The sequence below is a fragment of the Myotis davidii genome, unplaced genomic scaffold (assembly GCF_000327345.1).
Source record: "Myotis davidii unplaced genomic scaffold, ASM32734v1 scaffold84, whole genome shotgun sequence".
Taxonomy (NCBI): Eukaryota; Metazoa; Chordata; class Mammalia; order Chiroptera; family Vespertilionidae; genus Myotis; species Myotis davidii.
The window spans coordinates 603432-630306 of record NW_006295735.1 but is presented as its reverse complement, the minus strand read 5'-3'; the positions used below and the strand labels follow the sequence as shown (position 1 = coordinate 630306).

The 26875-nt window shown below is 40.0% G+C and overlaps 1 protein-coding gene across 2 annotated transcripts in view; it reads right to left on the bottom strand.

Moving 5' to 3' along the window:
* Positions 1-4933: 4933 nt before the first annotated feature.
* The window catches only part of UBL3 (ubiquitin like 3), an 81578-nt gene continuing 59636 nt past the window's right edge, over positions 4934-26875 (bottom strand). For both annotated transcript variants that reach the window (XM_015568199.1, XM_006770368.2), the window contains 4 exons: positions 21858-21966; positions 16911-16997; positions 8381-8458; positions 4934-7834 (listed from right to left, as the gene is read on the bottom strand). In XM_015568199.1, the coding sequence (XP_015423685.1) occupies positions 7782-7834; positions 8381-8458; positions 16911-16997; positions 21858-21966 (327 nt within the window). In that variant the 3' untranslated portion in view covers positions 4934-7781. The remainder of the gene's footprint in view (positions 7835-8380; positions 8459-16910; positions 16998-21857; positions 21967-26875) is intronic.

Sequence of the window (26875 nt, the reverse complement as noted above, 5' to 3'; positions counted from 1 at the left end):
TCGGGGACACTGATGGGTTGTCGCAGTCATGCTATTGTTGTGGGTGCCCCTGGTGGGGGTGGCAGGGGAAGAGATTGGGAGTCGGAGATACGGGCTGCAGCTACCCCCAAGGCTGGGTCTTCTCCCTGTCTGGTCAGCCTCCCTGTCCCCCCAGGGGTGTGGGGGCTGCAGTAGGGTGTCCGTGCAGGGGGATTGGAAGAGCTCCCCGTGGCCGCTTCCTCTTCCTTCTTTGCAGTCCAGGCTCTTGTCAAGCACTCTCTTCAGACGCCCAGGAACTTGGCTCCGGCCGCTCTGCTCCTCCATGGCTCCCTGCAGCCCCTGCCCCACCTGGCTCTCCCGGCCACCCCCCTATCAGGAGGCTGCCAGGATGCCCTGCTGTGGGGCCACCAGGGAGTATGTGCTAAGCCTTAGCTAAGCCCCAGGCCCGCCACTCGCGGGACCTGGGCACGTGGCGGAGGCCACAGACTGTGCGGGCCGGCGGGCCCCCTCTTTGCTCGCCACGCCGGCCTTTGCTCGCTGCTCCTGCCTGGGGCCAGCTGGCTTCGCTCCATCGCTTGGCGCCTACATATGCAAATTAACCGCCATCTTTCTTGGCAGTTAATTTGCATATCGCCCTGATTAGCCAATGGGAAGCGTAGCGGAGGTATGGTTAATTACCCTTTTATTAGATAGGATATATATATTTTAGAGGCCTGGTGCATGAAAATTCATGCCTTGGAGGGGGGATCCCTCATCCCAGCCTGTCCCCTCTCACAGCCTGGGAGCCCTCAGGTGCAGAAGGCCACCTGGCAATCAGGGGAAGGCGACACCCCATCACACCTCTGCTGCTGCCACTGCCGGCAGCGCAAGCCTTGGCTGACCGTAGTTACCTAAGCCTCAGGCAGCCCTGGGTGGCTAGGCAGCCGACAGCTGAGGCTTGCCTATGCCTAGGGCCGGTGCTGGGCAGCTGGGGGGCTGAGAGGACTGGGGGTCTCCAGAGGCAGGTGTGGGGAGTGCCTTGCTGCCCTGACAGGGCTGAGGGGACTGGGCATCACCACCTTGTGGCTGTGGGTGCTACCATTTTTGAGGGCGGGTCAATGACCATATTCCCTCCTTATTGGCCATGGCACCATCTTTGAGGGCAGGGCAGTCAATTAGCATATTCCTTCCTTATTGGCTGTGGGCACCGCCATCTTTGCGATGGCATGAGGGTCAATTAGCATATTCCCTCTTTATTAGATAGGATAATTCTTTATTGTTGAAAGTTTTACATATGACCACCATTGACCCCCCTCAGCTCTGCCCCATTGTCTGTGTCCATGGGCCATGCATATATGCATACAGGGTTCTTGGTTGATTACTTCCCACCCACTCAACCTCCCCTGCCTTCCCTCTGAGACTTTGCACTCTGTTCCATGCTTCCATGACGCTGGATCCACTCCATTCATCAGTTTATTACTTAGGTTCCACATCTGAGTGAGATCATGTGATACTTGTCTTTCTCTGACTGACTTATTTCACTTAGCATGATACTCTCCAGGTCCTTCCATGCTGTCTCAAAGGATAAGAGATTCTTCTTTTCTATTGCTGAACTAGAAGCCCGTTGCATGAAGATTTGCGCAATAGGCCTTCCTGCCCCTGGCTGCTGGCACCGGTTTTCCTCCAGGACCCAGGACTCAGGCCTTTGGTCTGGCCACAGCGAGGATTGGCTTCTCCGCTGTGGCCGCAACGAGGCTTGGCTCCTCCACTGCAGCTGCAGCAGAGAAGCCAGCCTCTTCAGTCTTCAGTCTTTAGTCTTCATTCTGGCCAGAGCCTTCAGTCTTCACTCTGTGCCTGTGTATGCAAATTAACTGCCATCTTTGTTGGGTTAATTTGCATAGTCAGATTGGCTGGTGGGCATAGTGGAGTGACACCAATTTGTATGTTTCCTAATTGGCCACTTCCCCCTGGCCCCTCTTTCCTGCATGGTATCAGTTTCATCGCAAAGCTCACCTTGTGGCTGAGCAGAGCTCCCCCTGTGGGAGCAGACTGACCACCAGGGTGCAGCTCCTGCATTGAGCATCTGCCCCACTGGTGGTCAGTGTGTGTCATAGTGACCAGTCATTCCCAGTCGTTCTGCTGTTAGGATCAGTTTGCATATTACCCTTTTATTATATAGGACAGAGGCCTGGTGTGCCGGTGGGGGGTGGCTGATTTGCCCTTAAGGGTGTCCTGGATCAAGCTGCTGGCCACCATCTTGGTTGGCAGTTAATTTGCATATCACCCTGATTAGCCAATGGGAAGCATAGCAGAGGTATGGTTAATTACCATGCTTATCTATTATTAGATAGGCTAGTATTCCATGATATAAATGTACCACAGCCTTTTTATCCACTCACCTACTCATAGGCACTTGGGTTGTTTTCAGATCTTAGCTATTGTAATTGTGCTGCCATGAACATAGGGGTGCATACATTCCTTCTGATCTGTGTTTTGGGGTTTCTTAGGCTATATTCCCAGAAGTGGGATCACTGGATCAAATGCAGTTCCATATTTAATTTTTTGAGAAAACTCCATACTGTTTTCCATATGGCTACACCAGTCTTGTAAGCTATATTTGTAAAGTCTGGAGAACATGTTAATGCCTAGTACTTAAATGTCTAACAAAAATCCTTTGACAGGCTTTCCAGTTTGTCAAATTGAGAGATGCTAGTAAGCCAGGACAAGAATAGAGAACCTAAGATAAATAAACAACTAAGCAGTTTACAGATCCAGTAAACCACAAAATCCTACCTTCCCTAAACCAAGGACACATAAATGGTTTACACTTCTCAACCCAGAGAGCAAAGAGCTTTAAATCACCCCACTCAGGGAGATAGATAACAGAAAGCCAATTAGTGCCATTTGCCAACCACACCCATGGACAGATGAAGTTAAGGGAATAAATCTCATTTTGGAACCTCAGGATCAAGCTGATGAATATTCTATCAAGGTCCTCCCTCAAGACCTCCCCTAAACTCCCAGCCTTTAAAACCTTCAAAACAAAGGTCCCAGTGCTCACTCTCTCTCCACGCACCTTCGCCTCCAGTCATGGATCTCCTAACCCAGGGGTGGGCAAAACTTTTTGACTCGAGGGCCACAATGGGTTCTTAAACTGGACTGGAGGGCTGGAACAAACGCATGTATGGAGTGTTTGTGTGAACTAATATAAATTCAAAGTAAACATCATTACATAAAAGGGTACGGTCTTTTTTTTAATAGTTTTATTCAATTCAAATGGGCCGGATCCGGCCCGCGGGCCGTAGTTTGCCCACGGTTGAAACCTCTAAGGGACCCCAGGAAGCTTGCAACCAGTAGCTAGTCCTGGGCTAACCTTCTGAACCTGTCCCCAAGGCCCCTATTTTTGGACTTCCCTGTGCTAAAGCAGCCCCACTTAGGCTCTCCTTGTTTCACTGTTCCCAGTCTTAATAAGTGTACTTTGGAAAATTACCTAGACTCATGTGAAATCTTTTCTGCACAAACCCTAGGCTTGTCCTCTTTCTGGTAACAAAATGGGTTCTTGGGCAAAATGTGCTCTACATGTTTATTTACAAGTAACTCTTACAGCCCTTCAAAGTAGGTATTATTCTTATTCTATATATGAACAAAACAGAAGTCCAAAGGTTAATTTGTTCAGTCACCCAGCTTGAAACCAGGGCTGACTACAAAGCCCAGGAATTCTTATGGGATTCTGAAATCTGAGGACCAAATGAGTGTCAAAACGGACTGTTCAAATGATCAAAAGGGCATCTGAGAAAGTGTGTGTGTGGGAGTGGGGGTGGGGGCAGTGGCCAGCCTGAAAACAGCCATCAGCCCCTCACCCAGGATGGCCACACCCTCATGGGGTGAGGGTCCCCGCTGGGGGGCTTAGCCAGACTGAAAATGGCCCTCAGCCCCTTACCAGACTGGCCAGGCACCCCAGCAGGACCCCCACCCCCACCCTGAGGGGGCTGTGGCCAGCCTGCAAACAGCCATCAGCCCCTATTCCAGGCTGGCCAGGCACCCCAGTGGGGACCCCCACCCTGAAGGGGCTGTGGCCAGCCAGCAAAGAGCCATCAGCGGGCTCAGCCACAAGACAGGCTGATGGCTGCAAGCGCAGCGGCGGTGGTGGGAGCCTCTCCTGCCTCCTCGGCAGCGCAGTCAGACATTCCTCAAGCGCTCCTGGTCTGCCAGAGGGATGTCTGACTGCCAGCTTAGGCCCAATCCCCCCAGGGAGCGGGCCTAAGCCAGCAGGTGGTCATCCCCCGAGGGGTCCCAGACTGCGAGAGGGCACAGGCCGGGCTGAGGGACCCCCCCGAGTGCACAAATTTTTGTGCACCGGGCCTCTAGTATTTAAAATAAATTAAAAAGAGTGAAATTTCTCACTACATTGTAGACATCACCAAAATAAGGCACAAGAAAAGTCTTTAGAAAAAAATCAGATAGTAAATGTTTGAATGTGGAACGCTACTCTGAAACCAATGGAAATCTCAGTGTAAGACTTAAATCCCTTCCAGATTCATTAAGAAGTGTGTGTGTGCTTACCCAACCAACTCATTTGGTATCACTTGAATTATAGATTAACTGACATCCCTTTTCCGCCTGGGCCAGGGAAAGTGTGCCTGGATAATGGGCAGCAGTCTGCACTTGCGTGTCCACCATAATTCTAGATTTTATACTCTTCTCTCAAGCCCTCATCTCACCCAAATCACTGTCTGGCTAACAAGAGACTACATTATGGAAATGTCAGTGGAAAACTTGAAGACATGCCTGTGAGTTACCATTAAGGATGGCACACTAAATTTTGGTTGATCCCTTCTCAGAAGAATAAAGGCTGGTACACACAATACTGATTTTACTGAAGAATGTAATAAAGTAAATTGAAGGGAAAAAAGAAAAACAGTAGAGAGATAAAGAACAGGAAAATACACCAACATTATGAATAATTTAAAGGAAGTATTCTACAACAGATGAAGAAATTTTTAATTTCTTTTCACATTAAACATTGTTTACCACAATCAGCTAACAGAAATTACTGTAACAAAGGTCAAGATGACATAAAACTAAGGATAAATGTTTGTTATGAGAAAACCTCATTTAATATGAATGACAATGTGAGATACTATGTTTTTCATGACAGGATAAGATACAACTTATCTTGAAGAGAAAGCAAATAGTTCAGATCAAGGAGACATGCTGAGGTTTAATGGTGAAGGAAAGCTTAGCCTTGTCCAGAACACGTAAAGTCTAGGATAATTTACGTAAAAGAAGTGTGATAGATACCAAGCGCTGGGCAGAGTCACAGGCCCATGATTCAGGCTTTATTTACATTACTGGGTCTATGCAGCTTCCACCTTTTGGTAAGTGAGCTGTTGTTTTGGCAGAGGGACCTTCAGTAGCAGCCGTGGCTATGACCAATCATATTTCAGATCATCAGGCAGTCCAAGGAACTATTTTAAAGAGATAACTGAGTATTTTCATGAATATACTATTAAGGCATCTATATTTTTGGTGTTTTCAGTATATAATTTTACTGTTATTTTTAATTTTTTTTTCATTTGCACAATATTAAATATTAAGTGACATAATTCTTTCTCTAATAATAAACAGGTTTATCCATTTTGCAAACTTTAAATTGAGGTCTTGTGAGAGGGAAATGTATAACATGGGAGCACACAGAAAAATATATTAAAAACCAGTAGAGAATATTTTTAACCGTCATAAAAATTCAATCACAATTAGATGATAGTTTTTAACTATGGAAAAACAGAAAAGTAAATAGAATTAAAATAGGTATTAAAAATAATTACCAGTAGTTTGTTTTACAAAAGAAGAAGAGAGCCATATATGACTAAATTGCCCAATTAAGTAATTACCAGATTCTTCTTTAGTCAACACTAATAGAACTCACATTTGAGCTAGTCAACAAAGCATATAAATATTTAACATCTCTTGAATATAACATTTTAGTGATAACAGAGACTACATAATTCTAACCATTGTTTTGACTGTGCGCAAATTAACCAGATTAAATATCGAAGATACATTGTAAATAACTCCCAAAACTAACAATAGAATAGTAATTAAACAAATTTTTAAAAATTAAGAAATAAAAGTAGAAGACAAATGTAACATGAACGACAGCACTTAAACAATTATTAACCTAATCAAGACCTTTTAGAATGACCACCGAAATGCACGATACTTTTTTATTTAGTTTACAGAAAGAATCTATAAGTACAGGTTGCAGAAAAAAATGTTTAGTGCTATTTACATTCATTTTTAAAACTCTGCTCTATACAAATTTAATTCTATCAGTATGAACAATATTTTCGTAGACCTGCTGCATATAAAGCCTTTTCATCAATGCATTAACAATGAATAAAATAATCTGATTATCTTTAAACAAAGCTGACAATCTGAAACCCTTTACACTTAATGTTTGTAAGGACCGTGGACACTTATTTAAATACAGAACATGTCAGCCTGCAACTTCATTTTATAAAGGCTAAAGTTATTAATATGGATTATTGTTCTATATACTACACGCCAATCTATATTTAAGTTCTATAGTTAGGTATTTTATAAGTTTTTTATTAAATATAATCTACACATATTTGTAATTTCATCTAGGAAGAAAATTTCTCCCCAGTGAAAAAATATAAAATCTTTTATATTTTTACAGGTTTAGATGAAACTAGCTCATGCTTTAGTGCTGTGCAAATTGTTTTTAGCATATTCATTTTTAAATTATTGATTTAAAACAAAATAATTGATTTTAATACAATTGCAAGCACTAATACCAAATGCAAACTACATAAAGAAAGAAGTCAGTTATTATGGAGAATTTTTTAATTTTAAGAATTCATCTGAACTCTCTAATGAATAAGTCTGACACTGGACACAATTATAGATGAGCAAAAATGATGAAAAAGTTCCATCTACTGATATTCAAATACATAAAATTGAACAGTAAATGAGGTTTTCTAATACTTCTTCCCAATCATGAAAGTCTATGAGTGATTAGAACTTACCCCTCCACATTAAGGCTAGGAAGCACACTCATCCCTTTTGTGCTGTGTGAACTAGCATTCGGTTACTTATGACTGAAGAGTACATGTGTTACAGGAAAACAAATTGCTCATCAGCTCTCTACTGAGTCCTTCAAACACCAGGCACACTTGTTTCTTCACTTGCTGCGGTGAAGATCATCACACCCAGTTTAGTGTCCATGCCAGTGCAGCCACCACAGCTGACTTAGGTAGAATTCACCCAACATTTTAGTTGCTTTTCCATTTTCCCCCTCTCCAGTTGGCCCAGTAATTAACTACATTAACTGCTGAGTGTTTTCCAGTGTGGAATTGTATACACGAGTATTCTTAGGTACCATAAACTACACTATAAATTCTGCTGATGAAAAAAATAATGTCAAACTTTTTTAGTGCAAACTGTATTTGGAACAGTTGATTTGTTAGTTCTGGTGATAAAATTTTTGTGGCAGCAGAAAGGCTTCTGCTATGAAAAGTAACTTGGTTAACTTTTCCCTTGGAGATTGACTGCATTCAAAAACCAGTATTTTAAAACTGCTCAACATAAACAAAAATACTAGGAATAGAAAATCATAGTGAAAAATGTTCTTGGTTCTTTTTACTTTCATGAGAGAAGATGACAGTGTTCATGTGATCATTCAGTTCCATGGCTTTACAGGCAGACTTCCTAAGGGTTTCTGAAGCAATGTTGGGTCTCTTCTGTCCCAGCAGCATGAAGGACAAGGATGATATCACATCACACTTAGCAGACAGTGTTTACAAGATTACACAACAATTACTCTCTCCAGTCTTCTCACGATTCCTCTGACCTGGAGAAAATGAAGAAAAGCCTTGTTTATAATAATGCTTCAACTGGAGGTAGGAGGAAGTGGAAAGGAAGGCACCCAACACAAGAATTATAATAGTGTTTTTTTAATGTTTGCATTTTTTGCTATTAAAAAGCTATAATAAATGCTGTTAATTTTAATCTATTTCCAGAATGTCTGGTTATTTGCTCAACACATTCTAGTCATAAACTATGAAAACTTCCTTTCCCTAAGAAATTCCTGTTCAAGAAAAACTGAGCCTTTAAATATATATATATATATATATTGATTTCAGAAGGGAGAGGGATAGAGAGATAGAAACATCAATGATGAGAGAGAACCACTAATCGGCTGCCTCCTGCATGTCCCCCATTGGGGGATTGAGTCCGCAACCCAGATATGTGCCCTTGGCTGGAATCGAACCTAGGACCCTTCAGTCTGCAGGCCAATGCTCTATCCACTGAACCAACTGGCTAGGGCAAAACTGAGCCATTTTTGAATGCTTGTCTCTGTGGCTCAAGTGAGACCCTTCTCCAACGCCTGGCTTACCTTGCGAGTTTGGCTCTGGCAATGTCTCTCTGGCCACCAAATGCATCACTGTTGTTTTGCCAAAAGGAAGTTTTAATGCTGTGTGAAAGTAGAAGACAATTTGTTATATATTCATCAACTTACCGAAATCACTAACCAGAACTGAAACCATTTAATACATTTTTTGCTTTTTGTATGACTTCTTCAACAGGTTAAACTGCATCCTGGATAGAGTATCTCTTATAAAATGAAATTAGGTCAATATTATCAAAAATAATTTTTTACAATTCAGAAGTTCAGATATGGCCATTAGCTTGATACATAAACCACACTGTTTAAGGAAGGCGACAAAAGAAAATGTATAACTGGTTAATATTGGAAATAACCTTTAGAAAAGAGGAAAAAGGAATAAAAAAAAATTATTTTGGAGGGCAGTGACTTGGTGATCTGGAAACAATGCACCAGGGAAAATGCACCAACCACAAGGAACAATCTCACGGACAAGCTAAATTGGCATTCAAGAGCAAGGCTCAGAATTCAGGTTCAAGATGGTGGAGTAGGAAGATCCAAAGCTCACCACCTCGCCCTGATATCAAAACTACAACGAACAAAGCACAGCCACCTCTAAGAATGGCCTGAAGGCTAACAACGAATTGTCTACAGCTACAGACACAAAGGAAAAGCCACATTGGATGGGCAGGAGGGGCAGAGACTCAGTCTAGCCAGGACCTGCCCTGCCCTCGCTGCAGTGTGGTGACCCACAAGCGGGAGGGGTATCACAACTGTGATGTGCCCTCTGAAGAGGGAGGGTCCTAGCCCCAGCCTAGAGGACCTACACCAAGAAGAGGAGCCCCCAGAAAATATGAAAACCAGTGGAGCTTACACCTAGGAGAGTCAAAGGGCTGTAGGAAATGAGCACAAAGGTAGCAATTTGAAAAGTATCTGGGTCGTATGTGAAGGTGATACACTGACTAATTTGAGGGATAGGGATCTACTGAAACTTTCTCCAGGGCAAGAGTGCTGGTGGGCACCATTTCCCTCTTTTTAAACTCTCCTTCCACCTAGCTCAGCCGTGGGCAAACTACAGCCCGCGGGCCGGATCCGGCCCGTTTGGAATGAATAAAACTAAAAAAAAAAAAAAAAAAGACCATACCCTTTTATGTAATGATGTTTACTTTGAATTTATATTAGTTCACACAAACACTCCCTACATGCTTTTGTTCCGGCCCTCCAGTCCAGTTTAAGAACCCATTGTGGCCCTCGAGTCAAAAAGTTTGCCCACCCCTGACCTAGCTGGTCTGATGCTGGCAGGCAACATTTCTGACACTCTTCTTTAACCTTGCTAAGAATCTTCATTCCACTCTGGTGTTTCCCTGAAGACTCATCTAGCTGCCTACCTTCGAAAGGGACTCCTGCCCTGCTACACCTGTTGAACAGCCTCAGTCAGCACCAGCACAGTGCAGTGTGTCTCCAGTAGTCGAAGCTGGGCCTTGAAGCCATTCACACCAAAGAGCTGCCCTGCACACCAGCATGCCCACAACAGTTGTGGCCAGGCCACAGCCAGAGGTCCAGGAACCAGCCTCGCCTGCCAGTGTGTCCTTAGCAGTTGGGGACCAACCACAACTGAAGGCCACACTAGTCCACATCTCTGGAGTATCTGGCTCTGATGACAAGAAAGGATTCTACCCCGGGGCCCCACAGTACACCTTCTCAATAAGGTCACTTTTTCAAGGCCAGGAGATATAACTCATCTTCCTAATGCATAGAAACGGATAAAATGAAGAGACAAAAGCATATGTTACAAACAAACAAAAAGGGCATTGCCCCCCAAAAGGAACTAAACTAAAAGGAAGTAAGCTGTCTACTGGATAAAGAGTTCAAAGTAACGGTCATAAAGAGGCTCATCAAACTCTGCTGATAAGTATAGAACTCCAACAGAAATAAAAAAGATTAAAAAAAAACTATCAGAACTGAAGACTATAACAACTGAAATGAAAAATACACTAAAGGGAATCAACAGCAGCTCAGATGATGCAGAAGAATGTATCAACAATCAGGATAAAGGAAATAACCCAATTGGGAGATAAAAAAAAAAAAGGAATTAAAAAGAATAAGGATGGCATAAGGGACACCTGGAACAACATCAAGCATATTAACATTCACACCATATGAATCTCAGAGGGGAGAGAAGGGGACAGAAACCTATCTGAAGAAACAATGGCTGAAAACATCCCTAACCTTGTGAAGGAAATGACATTCAAGTCCAGGAAGTATAAAGAGTTTTAAACAAGATGAACCCAGAGACTCACTGAAATGTTAAAAAAGTTAAAGATAGCCTGGCCGGTATGGCTTGATGGTTGAGTGTCAACTTACGAACCAGGAGGTCATGGTTCGATTCCTGGTCAGGGCACATGTCAGGGTTGTGGGCTCAATTCCCAGTATGGGACCTCCAGGAGGCAGCTGATCAATGATTCTCAGCACTGATGTTTCTGTCTCTCTCTCCCTCTCATTTACTCTCTGAAATCAATAGAAAATTTTTTTTTAAATGTTAAAGATAAAGAGACTCTTAAAAGCAGCAAGAGAAAGACAGTTACCTAGAAGGAAGCTCTCAAAAAACTTACAGCTGATTTTCTAACAGAAAATTTGCAGGCCAGAAGGGAGTGGCATGATATATTATTCAACATGATAAAAGGGAAAAACCTACAACTACGAATACTCTACCAGGCAAGGTTATCATTTGGAATTGAAGGAGAAATAATTTCTCAGACAAGCAAAAGCTAAAGGAGTTTATCACCATTAAACTAGCATTATAAAAAATGTTAAAGACAATTCTTTAAGCTTGAAAAGAAAAGACCAAAACTAGAAATAAGTATATAAAAAGAAAATCTCACTAATAAGGGCAAACGTGTAATAAAGGTAGTAGATCAACCACTTATAAAGCAAGTATGAAAACAAAATGGTAATAAGTACCTACCTACCAATAATTACTTTAAATGTAAATGGACTAAGTGCTCCATTCAAAAGATATAGGGTGGGTGACTGGATAAAAAAAAATGCACACATATGCTACCTATAAGAGACTCACTTCAGATCTAGAGATACACAGAGACTGAAAGTAGATGGATAAAGATATTCCATGCAAACGGAAATGAAAAGAAAGCTGGGTAGCTTTACTTAAAAAAAAATAAACACTGTAACAAAACACAAGGTTATGACATAATAACAAAGAGATTATCCAACTAGAGAATGTAACACAAAAATCTACCCACCTAACAGGAGCACCTAAATATATACAGCAAATATTAACAGACATAAAGAGAGAGATTGGCAGTAATACAGTAATAGTAGGGGACTGAAACATCCTACTTTCATCAATGGACAGGTCATCCAGACAAAATCAATAAGAACACATTAGACTAGATGGGCTCAATAGGTATATACAGAACTTTCCATTCCCAAACAGTAGAATACACATTCTTTTTAAATGAACATGAACATTCTCCAGGATAGATAAAATGTTAGCCCACAAAACATTTCAATAAATTTAAAAAGACTGAAAACATATCAGGCATCTTTTCTGACCACAATGACATGATACCAGAAATTAATTATAAGAGGAAAACTGGAAAGAACCTATGTGAAGACCGAACATAATGCTACCAAAAAACCAATGGATCAATGAAGAATTCAAAGAGGAAATTAAAAAAATATCTTGAGACAAATGAAAATGGAAATGTTACAAAAATCTATGGGATGAAACAAATGCCATTCTAAGAAGGAAGTTTACATCAATATAGGCCTACCTGAAGAAACAAGAAAAATCTCAAATAATCTAATCTTATACTAAAGGAAGTAGGGAAAACAAAAAAACAAAACAAAACAAAAAACAACAAAGCCCAAAGTTAGTAGAAGGAAGGAAGTAATAAAGACCAGAGCAGAGGTAAATGAAATTGAAGTTGGAGACCTCACTCCCTGTGATTTCAAACTATACTACAAAACTATAGTAATCTAAACTGTACGGTATTGGCCCAAAACAGACATATAGGTCATGGAACAGAATAAAGAGCACAGAAAGAAAACTATGCTTATAGAGTCAATTAAATTTACAACAAAGGAGGCAAGAATATACAATAGGGAAAAGTATTCAATAAATGGTGGTAGGAAAACTGGATAGCTACAAGCAAAAGAATTAAACAGGACCACTTTGTTATACCATATAAAAAAATGAACATAAAATGGATTAAAGACTTGATTTAAGACCTGAAACCATAAAACTCCTAGAAGAAAACACAGGCAGTCAATTCTTTGACATTGGTCTTAGAAATACATTTTTGGATGTGTCTCCTTAGGCAAGGGCAACAAAATGAAAAAATAAATAAATAAGGTAACATTAAAGAAAAAGCTTTTGCACGGCAAAGGAAACTATTAACAAAACAAAAACGAAACTTACTGAATGGGAGAAAATATTTGCAAATGATATACCTAATAAGGAGTTAACATTCAAAATATATAAAGAAACATAAAACTCAGCATAAAAAAACAAATAATCCATTTTAAAAATGGGCAGAAAACCTGAAAAGGCATTTTTCCAAAGAAGGCACACAGATGGCGAACAAACACATGAAAAGATGCTCAACATCACTAAATATCAGGGAAATGCAAATAAAAATCACAATGAGATATCATCACACATCTTGTTAGAATGGCTGTCATAAAAAAGACAAGAAACAACAAGTGTTGGCGAGGATGTGGATAAAAGGGGACACTTAGTGTAGAGGTGATGGGACTGTAAATGGATGTAGCCACTATGAAAAACAGTATAGAGGTTCCATAAAACATCAAGTTTCATGGTACATTCCTTTGCTATTCTGTATATAGAATTAGAAGATCCAGCGTATCTAACTTCTAGAGTTATTTCCATCGTTGTGACCTTTGAATTCTGACATCCCAAACTACTTGCTCTTCCCTAATTACAAACTGAAGGCAGGCTTAGGACCATTACTTAGCAAGTATGATCCTTCTGCTTGCTATCTGTCTTTTAAATCTTACTCTGTTGGATGATGTTCAACTTGTGGATTAAAAGAGTCCCAATTATCTTCAATAGTAATAGTTCATGTAATCAAGGTGAGTTCCCACCTTATTAAAAATTAGCTAGCCATTATTTGGTCTAGTCTCTTAACTTCTGAAATTCAAATGAAGCATGATGGCCCATAAATACACATGATAATGGAAAAAGGAGGGCCTTTTTGTGGATAATCTCCTAAACCTGACTTAATATTAAAATGCAAATAAGATGTCATATTAAAAATGTCACTAAATGTATTGGGAAAGCCTGGCTGAATTTAATATGTACACATGCCCAGCTGTGCATCACTGTCATACCATCTTGTTGACTCTAGTATGTCAGACCTGAGTAAAAATCACACCTCTGCTATTCACCAACTATGTGAAAGGGGTTATGTGTTACTGACCTCCCCTCCCTAAGCCTCAATTTCCTCCACTTAAATTGGAAATAGTAATTCTGTCACCTGCCCCTTAACAGTTCTATTGACTAAATTAAACAATCCAAGGAAGTGCTTAGTTCAGGGCTTGACACAAAGAATGCAATCAGTATGTGTTGCCATAGCCATCATTAATATCAGCCTTTTGAGACAGCAAGGAAAATGGATCTCAGGGAACAGGGCAGAGAACTGAGATGGCAATTTAGAGAAATGTTGGACAGGCCTGGAAAGCTGCTGAGAAGCTGGCCATTTGAAGCTAAAACTTGGACTGGTGAGGCTATCGTTTTTCTTCTCCATTTTAATTTGAACTAGAAAGAATAGGTACTGATACTAATGGCATCAAAGAAGCTGAAGGAAGAGAGTACAAGGATCCGAAATGCTTTGTATTTCCTTCACTGCAGATGCTTCTGCTTTCTGCTATGAAACTGCACAATATCCAGAACAGAGGTTTTCAACCTTCACATGAACATCACCAGGACTTCGATTCAGTAGAAGATGGGAGATGGGTGAAGAGAGAGAGGGCATGCAGAAATCTGCTTGTTAAGAGTATCCAAGGGAGTCTCAAGCTCACCAGCTCATCCACATTTTGGGAAACACTGATCTGGAATGTACTGAACGTCAAACCTGTAGCTGATCTTTATCCCCGATTAGTGAGGCTGTTATCACACCTTTTCTTTAGCAGATTGAAATTCTATGTAACTGAGATTAAGAAAAGGGGTTCAGGGCTATGTTTAAGAAACTTGTTAACAAAAATTTACTAGTAAACCTGAAACTTATTAAACCACAAAGTCTCAACAGTGGCAGAGAATGCCCAGATCTCCTGGTTTAACATAATGACTAACCCCTATCCGTGGCTGTATTCACCCTCTACTTGAATGTTACCAATAACAAGGACCTCACTCTTTCTCATGGAAGTCCATTCTTTCTTTAGGCAGCACCACTGTTCAAATATTCTTCTGGTATTGAATAGAAATCTGTCTGCCTTTGACTTCCAGCTATGGTTCAACATCAAAATCATCGGGCTATAGAGAAAGTCACAAGCTGAAGCCTTCCCCACACTTGCCATTAGAATATGGGAAGACAGCTGCTATGACCCTGTGTGCTGTCTTCTTCATTATCCACATTCAAGGACAAAGGAAGACTAAAAAGAAAAGTTGCAATAAAAAAACCAAATAGTTGAATACTACTCAACCTTTATGAAACACTCAGATATACTGATCAACTTGAAAGGACTAGATTATGCTCCTATGCTATTTGCCTAAATCACTAAAACCAGAGATGGTTTATTTTGTTTTTGAAAACACTGACAGCACCACAGTATGACAATAACAATAAGTCAATCTGTTAATTATTCCCAAAAATATCCCAAAAAATAGTGGTAAAAATTTAAATTTTAATAGGAATGAAATCAATAGTTTGATTTTAACACAAATTCCACAATCTTTAACTCCATCGTTGGAACTGTGGGGCATAACAAAAAGATAAAGAATCCAAGTTGGTGGGAAATTGCTCATATAGATCAATACTCAAGGGAAACGGAGTCTCAAGATTCATTTACGTTGTCAATAGATTAACTTCACTCAACATTTACCCATCAACAGTACAAGAGCTTGTGTGACACACAAACACTGAAAAAGAGACTAAAACATGGCCCCATCCTTCATGAATGTCCAATGCAGCCAGGGAGCTAATGGTCAATTCTTACACTAAGAGTTGGTCCATGTAACTACACAAAGAGCTATAAAAAGAACTACAAGCCAATAACTGTATTTGAAATGGCAGATATCTCTTAGTAGGTAGCAGCACCCCTTAGACCAGTTATTACACTGCCACTGAAACGTGGTATTTGTGAAAATTATCCTGAAATGTTCTACCTACTTGATATTATACTTATCATTTGCACTTATCTATTCCAGCACTGATCACACAATATTTTAATATTGGATTTTATCTGTTTCTATATATTACTAGAGCACCTTGAAGGAAGAGATTCTATCTTGTTTACCTTTTACTGGTATATCTTCAACTGGTTAGCACAGTTTTGGCACATAGAACTAAGTATATGCTGAAGGAATGAATGAGAATATTCTACCTTCAAGGAAAAACAAATTAAACATTTCATTTTAGTTTTAGAGAAAAAAGTCAGATTGTAATTTAAATGAAGATATATTAAAGTTGATCAGCGGTCGCCAACCTTTCGGACCTCACGGACCACCAGTGGTCTGCGGACCACCGGTTGGCGACTGCTGAAGTAGATCATTCATTTGCCTACAAATTTCTAATCATCAGAATACTTCTGAAATACATGTACTAAAAACAAAACAAACCCTGATGATGGTAGAAAATGTACCCAAAGGGGGCACCATTGAGCTACATTTCTCCAATCACATGTAAAGAGAAGTAATTGCTAACAAGTGTTTACTATGTGCCAAACACTGTTCTAAAAGCTTCGCACTAAAATTTAACCCTCCCAACCTAGGAGGCAGGTGCTATGGCTATTCCATTTTACTATGCGGAAACTAGGACACAAAGCAGTTAAGTCAGTTGCCAAGGTTACACAGCCAGTGAGCAGTGGAGCCAGGGTGCAACGTGGACTGTCTGGCTCTAAAATCTGCTCTTTCAGCTACTATATGAGACTGTCTCTCTAATGTTACTCATTATTCTTGCATGAATGGCCATTACAACAGTTAAAGTCAAACTGAAAACATTCCTTCATCATTATATTTGAAAACCAATTATAAATTTGTCCTAGTTTGTCTGGCTTTAACTTTAAATATTACATTTAAATTATATTATCCAGAAGTAAATAAGATTATATTTATAAGATAGTTATAGACAGAGTTTATTTCACCAGGTAGTAAACACTATAATGCTAAAATTAAATTTAACAGAATGCAAAATACAAAGAAGTGGACATAAAAACTAGGCAGAATTCACATTAAGTTTTAAGTTAAAATTATTTAGTAAAATCAGACATTAGCATTAAATAAACAAATGGATAATGCTGCCATGAGACAGACATTAAATCCCATTACAAAGGCAAATATTACCTCCTAATGTGACATTTCCATGTAGAAATCGTCCTTGGTAAATAAGTCGTAGAATATTTGGGCTGCTGACCTGCTCTTCTTCCCAGTCTGAAAAGAACCAGTGAACTTGTTAAGTGTATTTCAACACAAAATTTAAATACTACTGCATTGTTCTAAACTTCTGATCAACTCAAATAGAATACATCAAGGAAGACACTTGAGCTTCCACCTCAGTAAAAGCATGCAATCATTGTGGGCTCAGTTTTTGTTTTTTTATTTATCTTTATTGATTTCAGAGAGGGGAGAGGGAATAGAAAAATCAATGATGAGAGAGAACCATTAATTGGCTGCCTCCTGTACGCCCCACACTAGAGATCGAGCCTGCAACCCAGGAGCCCGGAACAGGGCCCAGGCTGCGGAGGAGTCTGCAACTAAGGTACATGCCCTTGACTGTAATTGAACCAAGGACCCTTCAGTCCGCAGGCTGATGCTCTATCCACTGAGCCAAACCAAGTAGGGCGTGGTCTCAGTGCTTGATAGTTCTTCGCCTTAAATAGTCGGAGCTGCGGAAAGACTAGTTTTTGCTTTTTAAGAACACTAACATGTGCCAAAATAGAGTCCTGAAGTTTAAAAATTAAAAAAAAACAAAACAAAAAACAAGCTGCAAAAAATCTAATCCCAGGTGAAGAGAAACATCATTTAAAAATTAATTTCAATTACCAATAATTAACAGGATATTTTAATATTCTAATATTTGTATCTGTTAACATATGAGGCTAGAAACAATATGTTTCACATAGATTTTAAAAAGAATTAATATACTGCTATAGAGAACTAACAAAAAAATTCTATCTCACTAAAACTGGAGAACAAAAATTTTTAAAGAGAATGACAAAAAATTTGTATTTACTTTTGGACAATGGTGACTTATTACTTTATTGTCTTTTTGAAGCCATTTTATAAATATTACAGAAGACACAACTTTAATTCACTTTACCCAAACTACTTAAGAGAAACTTGAAAAAAAAACAAAACACCCAATATATTAGAAGGTATGATGGAAAGTGCATAAAGAAAGTCAAAAGACAAACTGGTGGGTATGATGAGGAACAGAATAGTTCATTTTGAAACACCACTTAAGAAACTTATAAAACACTACTCTGTTAACATTATGGTGTAAGGACACTGGCATGTGATAGGCTATGGGGTTAGTAATTTTCTCTAGCTTGTCGATATAATTAAGTTCTGATTTTGATAGAGATTTGAGATTTCCATCATTATCTTTCTCAATAATTCTAGTATGATGTGTTTGTTTCTTACAGAAGCTCCTATTATCAGATGATACCTCTCAACACATACACTAGTTTAAAATATTCCAAAGATCCTAGCAGGTGTGTGGTTCAGTGGTTGAGTGTCGACCTATGAACCAGAAGGTCACTGGTTCAACTCCGGGTCAGGGCATATTCCCTGGGTTGCAGGTTCGATCCCCAATAGGGGGCATGCAGGAGGCAGCTTATCAATGATTCTCCCATCACTGATGTTTCTATCTCTCTCTCTCCCTCCTCCTTCCTCTCTAAAATCAATAAAAATATATTTTAAAAACAATCCTGAAGAGGAAGTGATAGCAGAGAATGGGGCTAAGTAGAGCACTTACTTTCATTTTGCCATTTTTTGTGTGTATGTAAAATAATGAATATGAATTTGATAAAACCAGTGCCTCTCAGTGACTCAGCACAACAAACTGGGTAGTGAAAAAATGAATGTAATTTCTCCTGCCTCCCTTTCCCCTCGACTCCTCCAGCCTTTTCTCCTGTCCCTCTTCCCTCCCCCAGCAAGCCTTCACTCCTGACTCTAGAGTTCCTAGATCCTTCCTCTTCTAGAAGAAAAGTCAAATAAGCCTTGAACACTTTTGTATGGATTACTCTGAATCCATCACATCCAAAATTATGGTTTATTAGAATATTTCTGGTCAAGAGGCAAGTGTTTCATAGATACAGAAGACAAATTACAGCAAATGTCCAATTCACAGGAAAGCATTTTTGAGCTGCAGAAACTTGAAGCCACATATTTCATTATCTTTTTGTTTTGTTTTAATATATTTTTGTTGTTGATAGTATTATAGATATCTCCCATTTTCCCCTATTCCCAACTCCTCCCAGCCCCTACCCAAACCTCCTATTTCATTATCTTACACAGTGTCCTGATTTCTGCATACACCACTGATTTAATATGCTAACTCCCTTCCATCTCAGAGGATCTGAAATTTAGAGAACTACAGAAGAACAATGCTTCAAGGAGCAATTTTTACTACAGTTTTATTACTAGCAACAGTAAATATCTACATTTGTTGACTTTTGGTGCATTTATGTGATACAATGTAGAAATGGATTTTTAACATAAATATATTATAGAAAATAAAAATTATTTATTTTTATTCCCTGCATTATCTAAAATTGCTGAGTACAACTGACAAACTGAGGAAAGGCTGGGTTCAAAACTTTTGCCCTGGCTGGTGTGGCTTAGTTGGTTAGGCACTGATCCATGCACGGAAAGGTTGCGATTTGATTCCTGGTCAGGGCATACGCCATAGTTGCAGGCTTGATCTTGGGTAGGGGGCATGCGGGAGGCAGCCAATCTATGTTTTGCTCTCACATAGATGTTTCTCACTCTTCCCCTCCCCCTTCCTCTCCTAAAAATGAATAAAAAATAAAAACTTTTTCAAAAAATTTTTGTGTGTACATAGCATAGGATTGATACAATAAATTTCCAATGCTGGTAGATGGTTCATTCATTTGGGAAACTACTTATGGCAAAGACCTGCACTTGGGTTGTAACTTTGTTTACCATTAAGTCTATTCTAAGGAATTAAAACTAATTTTAATATCCAAGTCAAACAATTATGAAGGCAAAAGTATATCTTTTAGCTCAAATTATAATGTTGCCCTCAAAAAATAAATTTTTGAGACTGATTCGTTTTTTGTCCTGTGTGATCTTTTCTAGAATATCCATAGATGTCAAAAGCTGCCTATCTTTACCCTCCTTTTCCTCCAAAATCACAAAAGTAATGTTGTGTCATACTTAGTAAAACATCACTACTAGACAGGTATTTCAAAAATGCTTTTCATACTGACAGCTATCTGTCCTGCCTGGCTCCTGGCTATGAGGAAATTCCAATATCCCAAGAGCCCCAAGTTTAGCCCACTTCATCTTTTCTGAAAACCCTTCTTACCTACAATCTTTAGCTTCAGTAGCTCCCTGATTCAGGACTAACACTGACTTGGCCCTTGGTTACCAATGGGAAGAAAGATCTAGTTATTTGAAAGTATTTATCTCAGTGTTTCTTAAACTCAGATCTATGAATCCACAAAGACATATTCTTAGGGTCTGAAAGTCCTCTTCAAGAATTTTTAAATTATGTTTTCATTTTAATGATAATCTGGAAGAAATATTCTATATAATTCAAATAATCACTTTATAACCAAGTATACAGCCTTGGGATTTTAAAGCCCATGTATGTGTTTAAGTTTATGATTGAACTGATGCCAAATAGGGTTTCTTTAATTGTCAAGAGGCTAACAACGAAAGAACAGAGGTTGACTTAATACGTTATCAATCAATTGTTGCTGAGTGAAGGCTGAATGGCAATCTGGTACACGGTGTGAATGAAGGTTTTGTGGTGACTGGGTCCTCATTCCCCAAGCAAGAACACATGCACGCCAAGTCAACAGTAACACACTTACGGTGCAAGCCTTAAGTTGGTTTTAGTAAAAATACATCATAGGGTATAATAATGTTTTTAATTTGAATATTATTGGTTTTAAAGTTATGTTTGCATTTTCCTTGTGGATTTTAGTTTTATGGTATATGAGTTAATAAGGATAAAGAGTTTTAACTGGATTTCATGTTTCTATCTTTAAAAATAAACATTGTGATAAAAATAATTTAAGCCAGCACTAAGGAATCTATAAGAATTTTCTTCCTCTAAAAAAATTCCATATATTATTTAAGGTCAAGAGACACTGAAGTAATTTAATCATTTGTATATACTGTGTTCTTTGTTGAAACAAGTCTTGTCCTTTAAAAGTCCAAATTGCTTTGACTAGTAAAATTAAGTGATATCAGCTGAAACAGTGATATCACTGTGGTATATGCCATAAAAGGGTCAAGAGAACATGGGGAGAGTTCAAAGGAAGAACATAAACTAAAGACTCACATTAGGAAGGCAAGATGGAGTCTTATTACAGAGAAAACCAGAGAAAAGAAGGAATGACACCCCCTAATTTTGGTGCCATGGATACTAGCTTAAATATGCAAAGCACATATAGACTTTATACCTTCTTGACCTTGTAAGTAGTTCAGAAAACTTATGAAGTGACATAAATTAGAAATTAACTTTGTGTCAAACTCAATTTTAAATAGGCTATGTATAGAATAGACCAAAGAGAATGTATTATAATCTGTTAAGGTAGTTTTTCTTTTCCTTTACTTTGTGTCTCAGCATAAATGGGTTTACTTATATGAAAGTATATGTTTGCTACATTATGTTTTACTTTTAAAAATAGTTTTCATTTATATCAAGCAGTTCTAAGTCAAAAACAGGGACCTGGCATTGTGGATCCTTTACCATTTTGCAGTCAGGTAGCTGAACAGCAAAATAGGGAAGGTGGTCCCCTTTAACTTTGATCCTTATACCCTCAATTAGTTTGTTCTTTTACCTCTTATACTAAAGGCCCGATACACGAAATTTGTGCAGGGGGCTCGGACCTCACAGCCCCGGCTACCTCTCGGCCTCAAGGCCCTGCCCCCGCCCACTGGTCATTCCGGAAAGTTGTTCTGCTGTCTGCTCTAATTAGCATATTAGCTCTTTATTATATAGGATATTTAAAACTTTTTCAAAATGTTTGTGAAATAACGTAAGGGCATGAAGAAGTAACATTATTCATTCTCAATAGGAAAAACACCACTCACCCATTGGCCAATTGTCATACACATGCTTGGCAATGTCAGAAGCAGAGTCATTCGGAGAAAACAGGAACTCTTTTGTCTTTCCGCTTACCAAGATGAGGCGCAAATTGATCTGAAAGAAGACAATGATGCTTTTAATATAAACCTTGAAATTTTAAAGTAATAAATGACTCATTTTTTTATTTCAATCATATTCTAAATTATTACCAACTTCTCATTTGTGTTTAACTTAAGCTCTGTAAAAATTTTTTCAGAGAATGGGAATTTGATATATATAATTTTATTTCTAACTAGAGGCCTGGTGCACTAATTCGTGCACCAGTGGGGTCCTTTGGCCTGGCCTGTGGGATCAGGCCGAAACCAGCTCTTCGACATCCCCCAAGGAGACCCAGATTGCGAGAGGGCACAGGTCAGGCCGAAGGACCCCACTGGTGCATGACTAGGGCCGGGGAAGGACACAGGAGGTTGGCCAGCTGGGAAGGGAGCTTGGGAGAACTCCAGGGTGTGTCCAGGACCCATGTCGCTCAGTCCTGATCGACCGGACCCCAGTAGCAAGCTAATCTACCAGTCGGAGCGTCTTCCCCCTGGTGGTCAGTGCACGTCATAGCGACTGGTCAACCAATCGACTGTCTGCCCCCTAGTGGTCAGTGCACATCACAGTGAGTAGTTGAGTGGCCTTAGCATACCATTGGCGTATTATGCTTTGATTGATCGAACGGATGACCAGATGACTAGACACTTAGCATATTAGGCTTTTATTATATAGGATATCCTATATAATAAAAGAGAAACATGTAAATTGGCCATCCCTCTGCTATGCTCCCCAGCCAATCAGGAATGAGTATGCAAATTAACCTCATAATCTCTGTGGAGACTGACAGCAGGTAGGAGGCAGCTCCCAGCATGGCCTGCTTGGCTGTCACCACAGCAACCCAGGAGCAGGCAAACGCCATCCGCAGACAGCTCCCAGCATGGCCTGCTTGGCCGTCGCTGCAGTGACCCAGGAGCAGGGAAGAGCAGCCTACAGGCAGCTCCCAGCACTGCCTGCTTGGCCGTCGCCATGGCGACCGGGGAGCAGGCAAGTGTTGCCCACAGGCAGCACCCAGCACGGCCTGTTTGGCAGTCGCTGCGGTGTGAAGCAGGCAGGCCCTGCAGAGTGCAGAGAACCACAGGGAGTGGGCCTAAGCCATCAGTAGGACATCCCCTGAGGGCTCCCAGACTGGAGAGGGTGCAGGTCAGGCTGATGGACACACTCTTCTGCACCTGTGCACAAATTTCGTGCACTGGGCCTCTAGTTTAATATATATGAGGGGGAGCAGATATATTTGTCACAATACATGAAGGAAAACCAAAATTCATTATGCCTTTAAATTTTACTTCAACAATATTCAGAATTGGACTTCTTCAGGTTATCACTATTAGTATAGAATGCATATTTTCCATTGAAAATTAAAGAAAAGTGGTGACCCTACAGTTCACTTCACTAAATGGGTAAAAATTTAGTTGATAATCTACTTCTTAGAGATAAAGAGAAAATAAATTATATAAGATATTTTATCCTATACAATCATTCGAAACTTAATCAAATTAAGAAGAAACTATAACTTTAAAGAACTTTATTATGGTTAATAAAGGAATCAATGATAGCAGTTACTTTAATCCAAAATGCATGATGATATATTTTCCTAGGGAGGAGGAGGAAGAGCTATATATGACAAAGAATACAGATTCTTAGTGAAAAACCTAAGGTGGATAATAGAATTAAAAATTTTGAGATCCAAAGAACTTATCGTTCTTACTAAATATGTATTTGTTTACATGCTATTCTTAACTTTTTAATTATTTTTTTGAAATATATTTTTATATTTCAGAGAACTCCTCTGCTTAAAAATCCTCCACTGCCTTCACATTACACTCATTTTAAGTAAAATCCAAATTCTTTCTAAAATTAATTTTCAGAGAGATAGAAACATTAGTGATGAGAGAGCATCACTGATTGGCTTCTTCCTGCACGCCTTCAACAATGGAGATCAAGCCCATAACCTGGGCATGTGCCCTGCCTGGGACTTGAACTATGACCTCCTGGTTCATAGGTCAATGCTTAGCCATGTGGGCCGGGCTTAACTTTTTAATTCTTATCTTTTCCACAATTAACTTGATATTATTATTATTTTTTTAAACCATACCATCCATTCATTTCCATATAAGAAATAAAGTGTAGTTTTCTATACTTCTGGCCCTCTGCTAAGATAGCAGAGAAGATCTTTCCAAAAGTTGGGTCTGCTCCAGAGCTGAGCCCTAGGACTAGCCCAGCATCTTTATATATACAGAATCCAGAATGTCTTGTGCCTGTTTGAATTGTGCCAGGTCACAAGTTACCTAAGCTCTCATCTTCAGATACTAATGGTCACAAGTTACCCAAGCTCTATCTTCAGTTACTAATATTTTTTTTCCTTATAAAAAAATGCCAAATCATCTTTAATGTGACAAAGGCTACAATGAATAAATTGGTGCCTGCTGCAGCATCATTATGACATCAGGGCACTGATCTACTATCTACCACCACGATGGCCAGTACCACTCCCAGCACCTCACCACTTTGAAAATGTGTTAAAGTTATAAAATATCTCATCTAAAAAAATGCTACACACAAACAATTCTACATGCAATGGGTGTGACTGGATTCCATATCAGATGAAATAGAACTGGATTCCAAATTAGAAAATGTATTCTAACTGAATTATACTTTCAATTTCAATAAAAAAGTTTTTTAAAAGTCTATATTCCAGAGGAAAAGCTCTTAATATATGTCCAGTAAAACTTTCTTACTATCTTTCCTGACTAGAATGAAATTAGACCAAAGGGCTTAATACAGGAAGCAAACTGATGAAATCACACTCCCATAAAGAAATGATATAATCCAGAAACTTAGTAAGTTCCACTTGAACTAAATTCAAGTAGTGGTTTGCCAAAATGATTAAACTGTAAGAAATCACCATTTTACTTATTTCCTATGATGAACAAGTAATGAGTGATTCTTAAAGCAAGGACATCTACACAATATGATGTGAACTTTAGTTCTAACAGATACATCATAATTCGTCGCTGTCTATGTGTGAATGTTGATACATATATATTATGCTGTGAATTTACATAGAATCTTCTTTAGGCTTCAAACTACTGTATAAGGGTCTGTTAGTCATCAATGCCCAAGAAATTGTGATCCTCAAAATTGTTTCAGCTAAATTTATGTTTAATCAGGAAGAAATATAACTAAATTAAAGCTTCCTAAGAATTATGGAAATGATATGATCTACTATTTCTTAGAATAATCATTTAAGTTTAAAAAATAATTTCTATTGGACTTGTATTGAAATTACTAGAAGCCCGGTGCATGAAAATGCATGCACTGGAGGGAGGTCCCTCAGCCCAGCCTGCTCCCTCTCACAGTCCGGGAGGCAACCCAGCAATCAGGGCAAGGCGACACCCCCATCACACCTCTGCTGCTGCCACTGCCGGCAGAGCAAGCCTCGGCTGGCCCTGGTTACCTGGGCCTCGGGTGGCCCTGGGCGGCTCGGCAGCCACCATCTGAGGCTTGCCTGTACTTGGGTGTGGACTGGGTGCCACCATCTTGTGGCTGTGAGCACTGACATCTTTGAGGGTGTGGCAGTCAATTAGTATATTCCCTACTTATTGGCTGTGGGCGCTGCCATCTTTGAGCACAAGGCAGTCAATTAGCATATTCCCTCCTTATTAGTTGTGAGCACAGCCATCTTTAAGGGTGGGGCAGCAATTAGCATATTTCCTCCTTATTGGCTGTGGGTGCCGCCATATTTTCGATGCCATGAGGGTCAATTAGCATATTCCCTCTTTATTTGCTAGGATATTTTAAAATAAAGAAAAATGACTTAATCTTTAGAATCTGTACTGGTGACATCAAAACGTATTTTAGATTTTTCCTGATATCAACATGGGAATGGAAAATAAATGACCATGCATCCTTACAATTGAAACTGGCACAGTTGTTAAATGATATAAAATATAGATCTATGTAATTTGACATGGAAAGATGTCCACAATAAATTAAAATAAAACAATACATATACCTCACCCCATAAATACATTAGCACTAGCTGGATTTGGGTTCATGCTGCAAAGTTCTTAGTATTTCCTATTTTAAAACTGGTACACATCACTGTCACCAATAAACTGATATTTCACTTTCTTATTTGAAAATGAATTATCTAAAAAATTTGTTTACACAGACCCTATCAATTCCTACTTACTTTACATTGGCCTGCTTCATATACTTATTACTAGAGGCCCAGCATGCACAAAATTGTGCGTAGTTAGGGTCCCTAGGTCTAGCCAGGCCTCCGCCGCCCGGCGATGCTAGGTGAAGTTCCCTGTCCTGGCACGCTCTGCAATGCTGACGGCCCCTTGACTGCGCTGCGAGCCCCGCAACTGCTCCGTGAGGTACCCCCACCCCTCAATTGCTTCCTGAAGCTTGCTGCCGCCCTGCAGAGCTTGCCATTGGATGCTCTGCTAAACTCCCCCGCACCGCCACTGCTCCATGAGGCTGCCCCCACCCCGTGACAGTGTCGCTTTGCATAAATCACCCACCCCACAACTGCTTTGAGAAACTTGCTGCTGCCCGGGTGACTGCTCTGGTAAGTAATGGCCACCCCGTGAAGCAGCACCCACAACCGCTCAAGAGTCCCCAGTCCTGCCCCGCCGCCAGCCCCCCATCATGGTGAGCAGCTCAGGGGCCTGGGGAGGGGGGGGACCAAGAGATGCTCCATGCACTTCATGGTGACCAGTTGCCCATTCGGTCGTGATGGCACCTAGCTCTTTATATATATATACTAGAGGCCCAGTGCACAAAAATTTGTGCACTTGGGGGGAGGGGGGTCCCTCAGCCCGGCCTGTGCCCTCTCGCGGTCTGGGACCCCAAGGGAGATAACGACCTGCTGGCTTAGGCCTGCTCCCGGGTGGCAGAGGGCAGGCCCAATCCCTAGGGG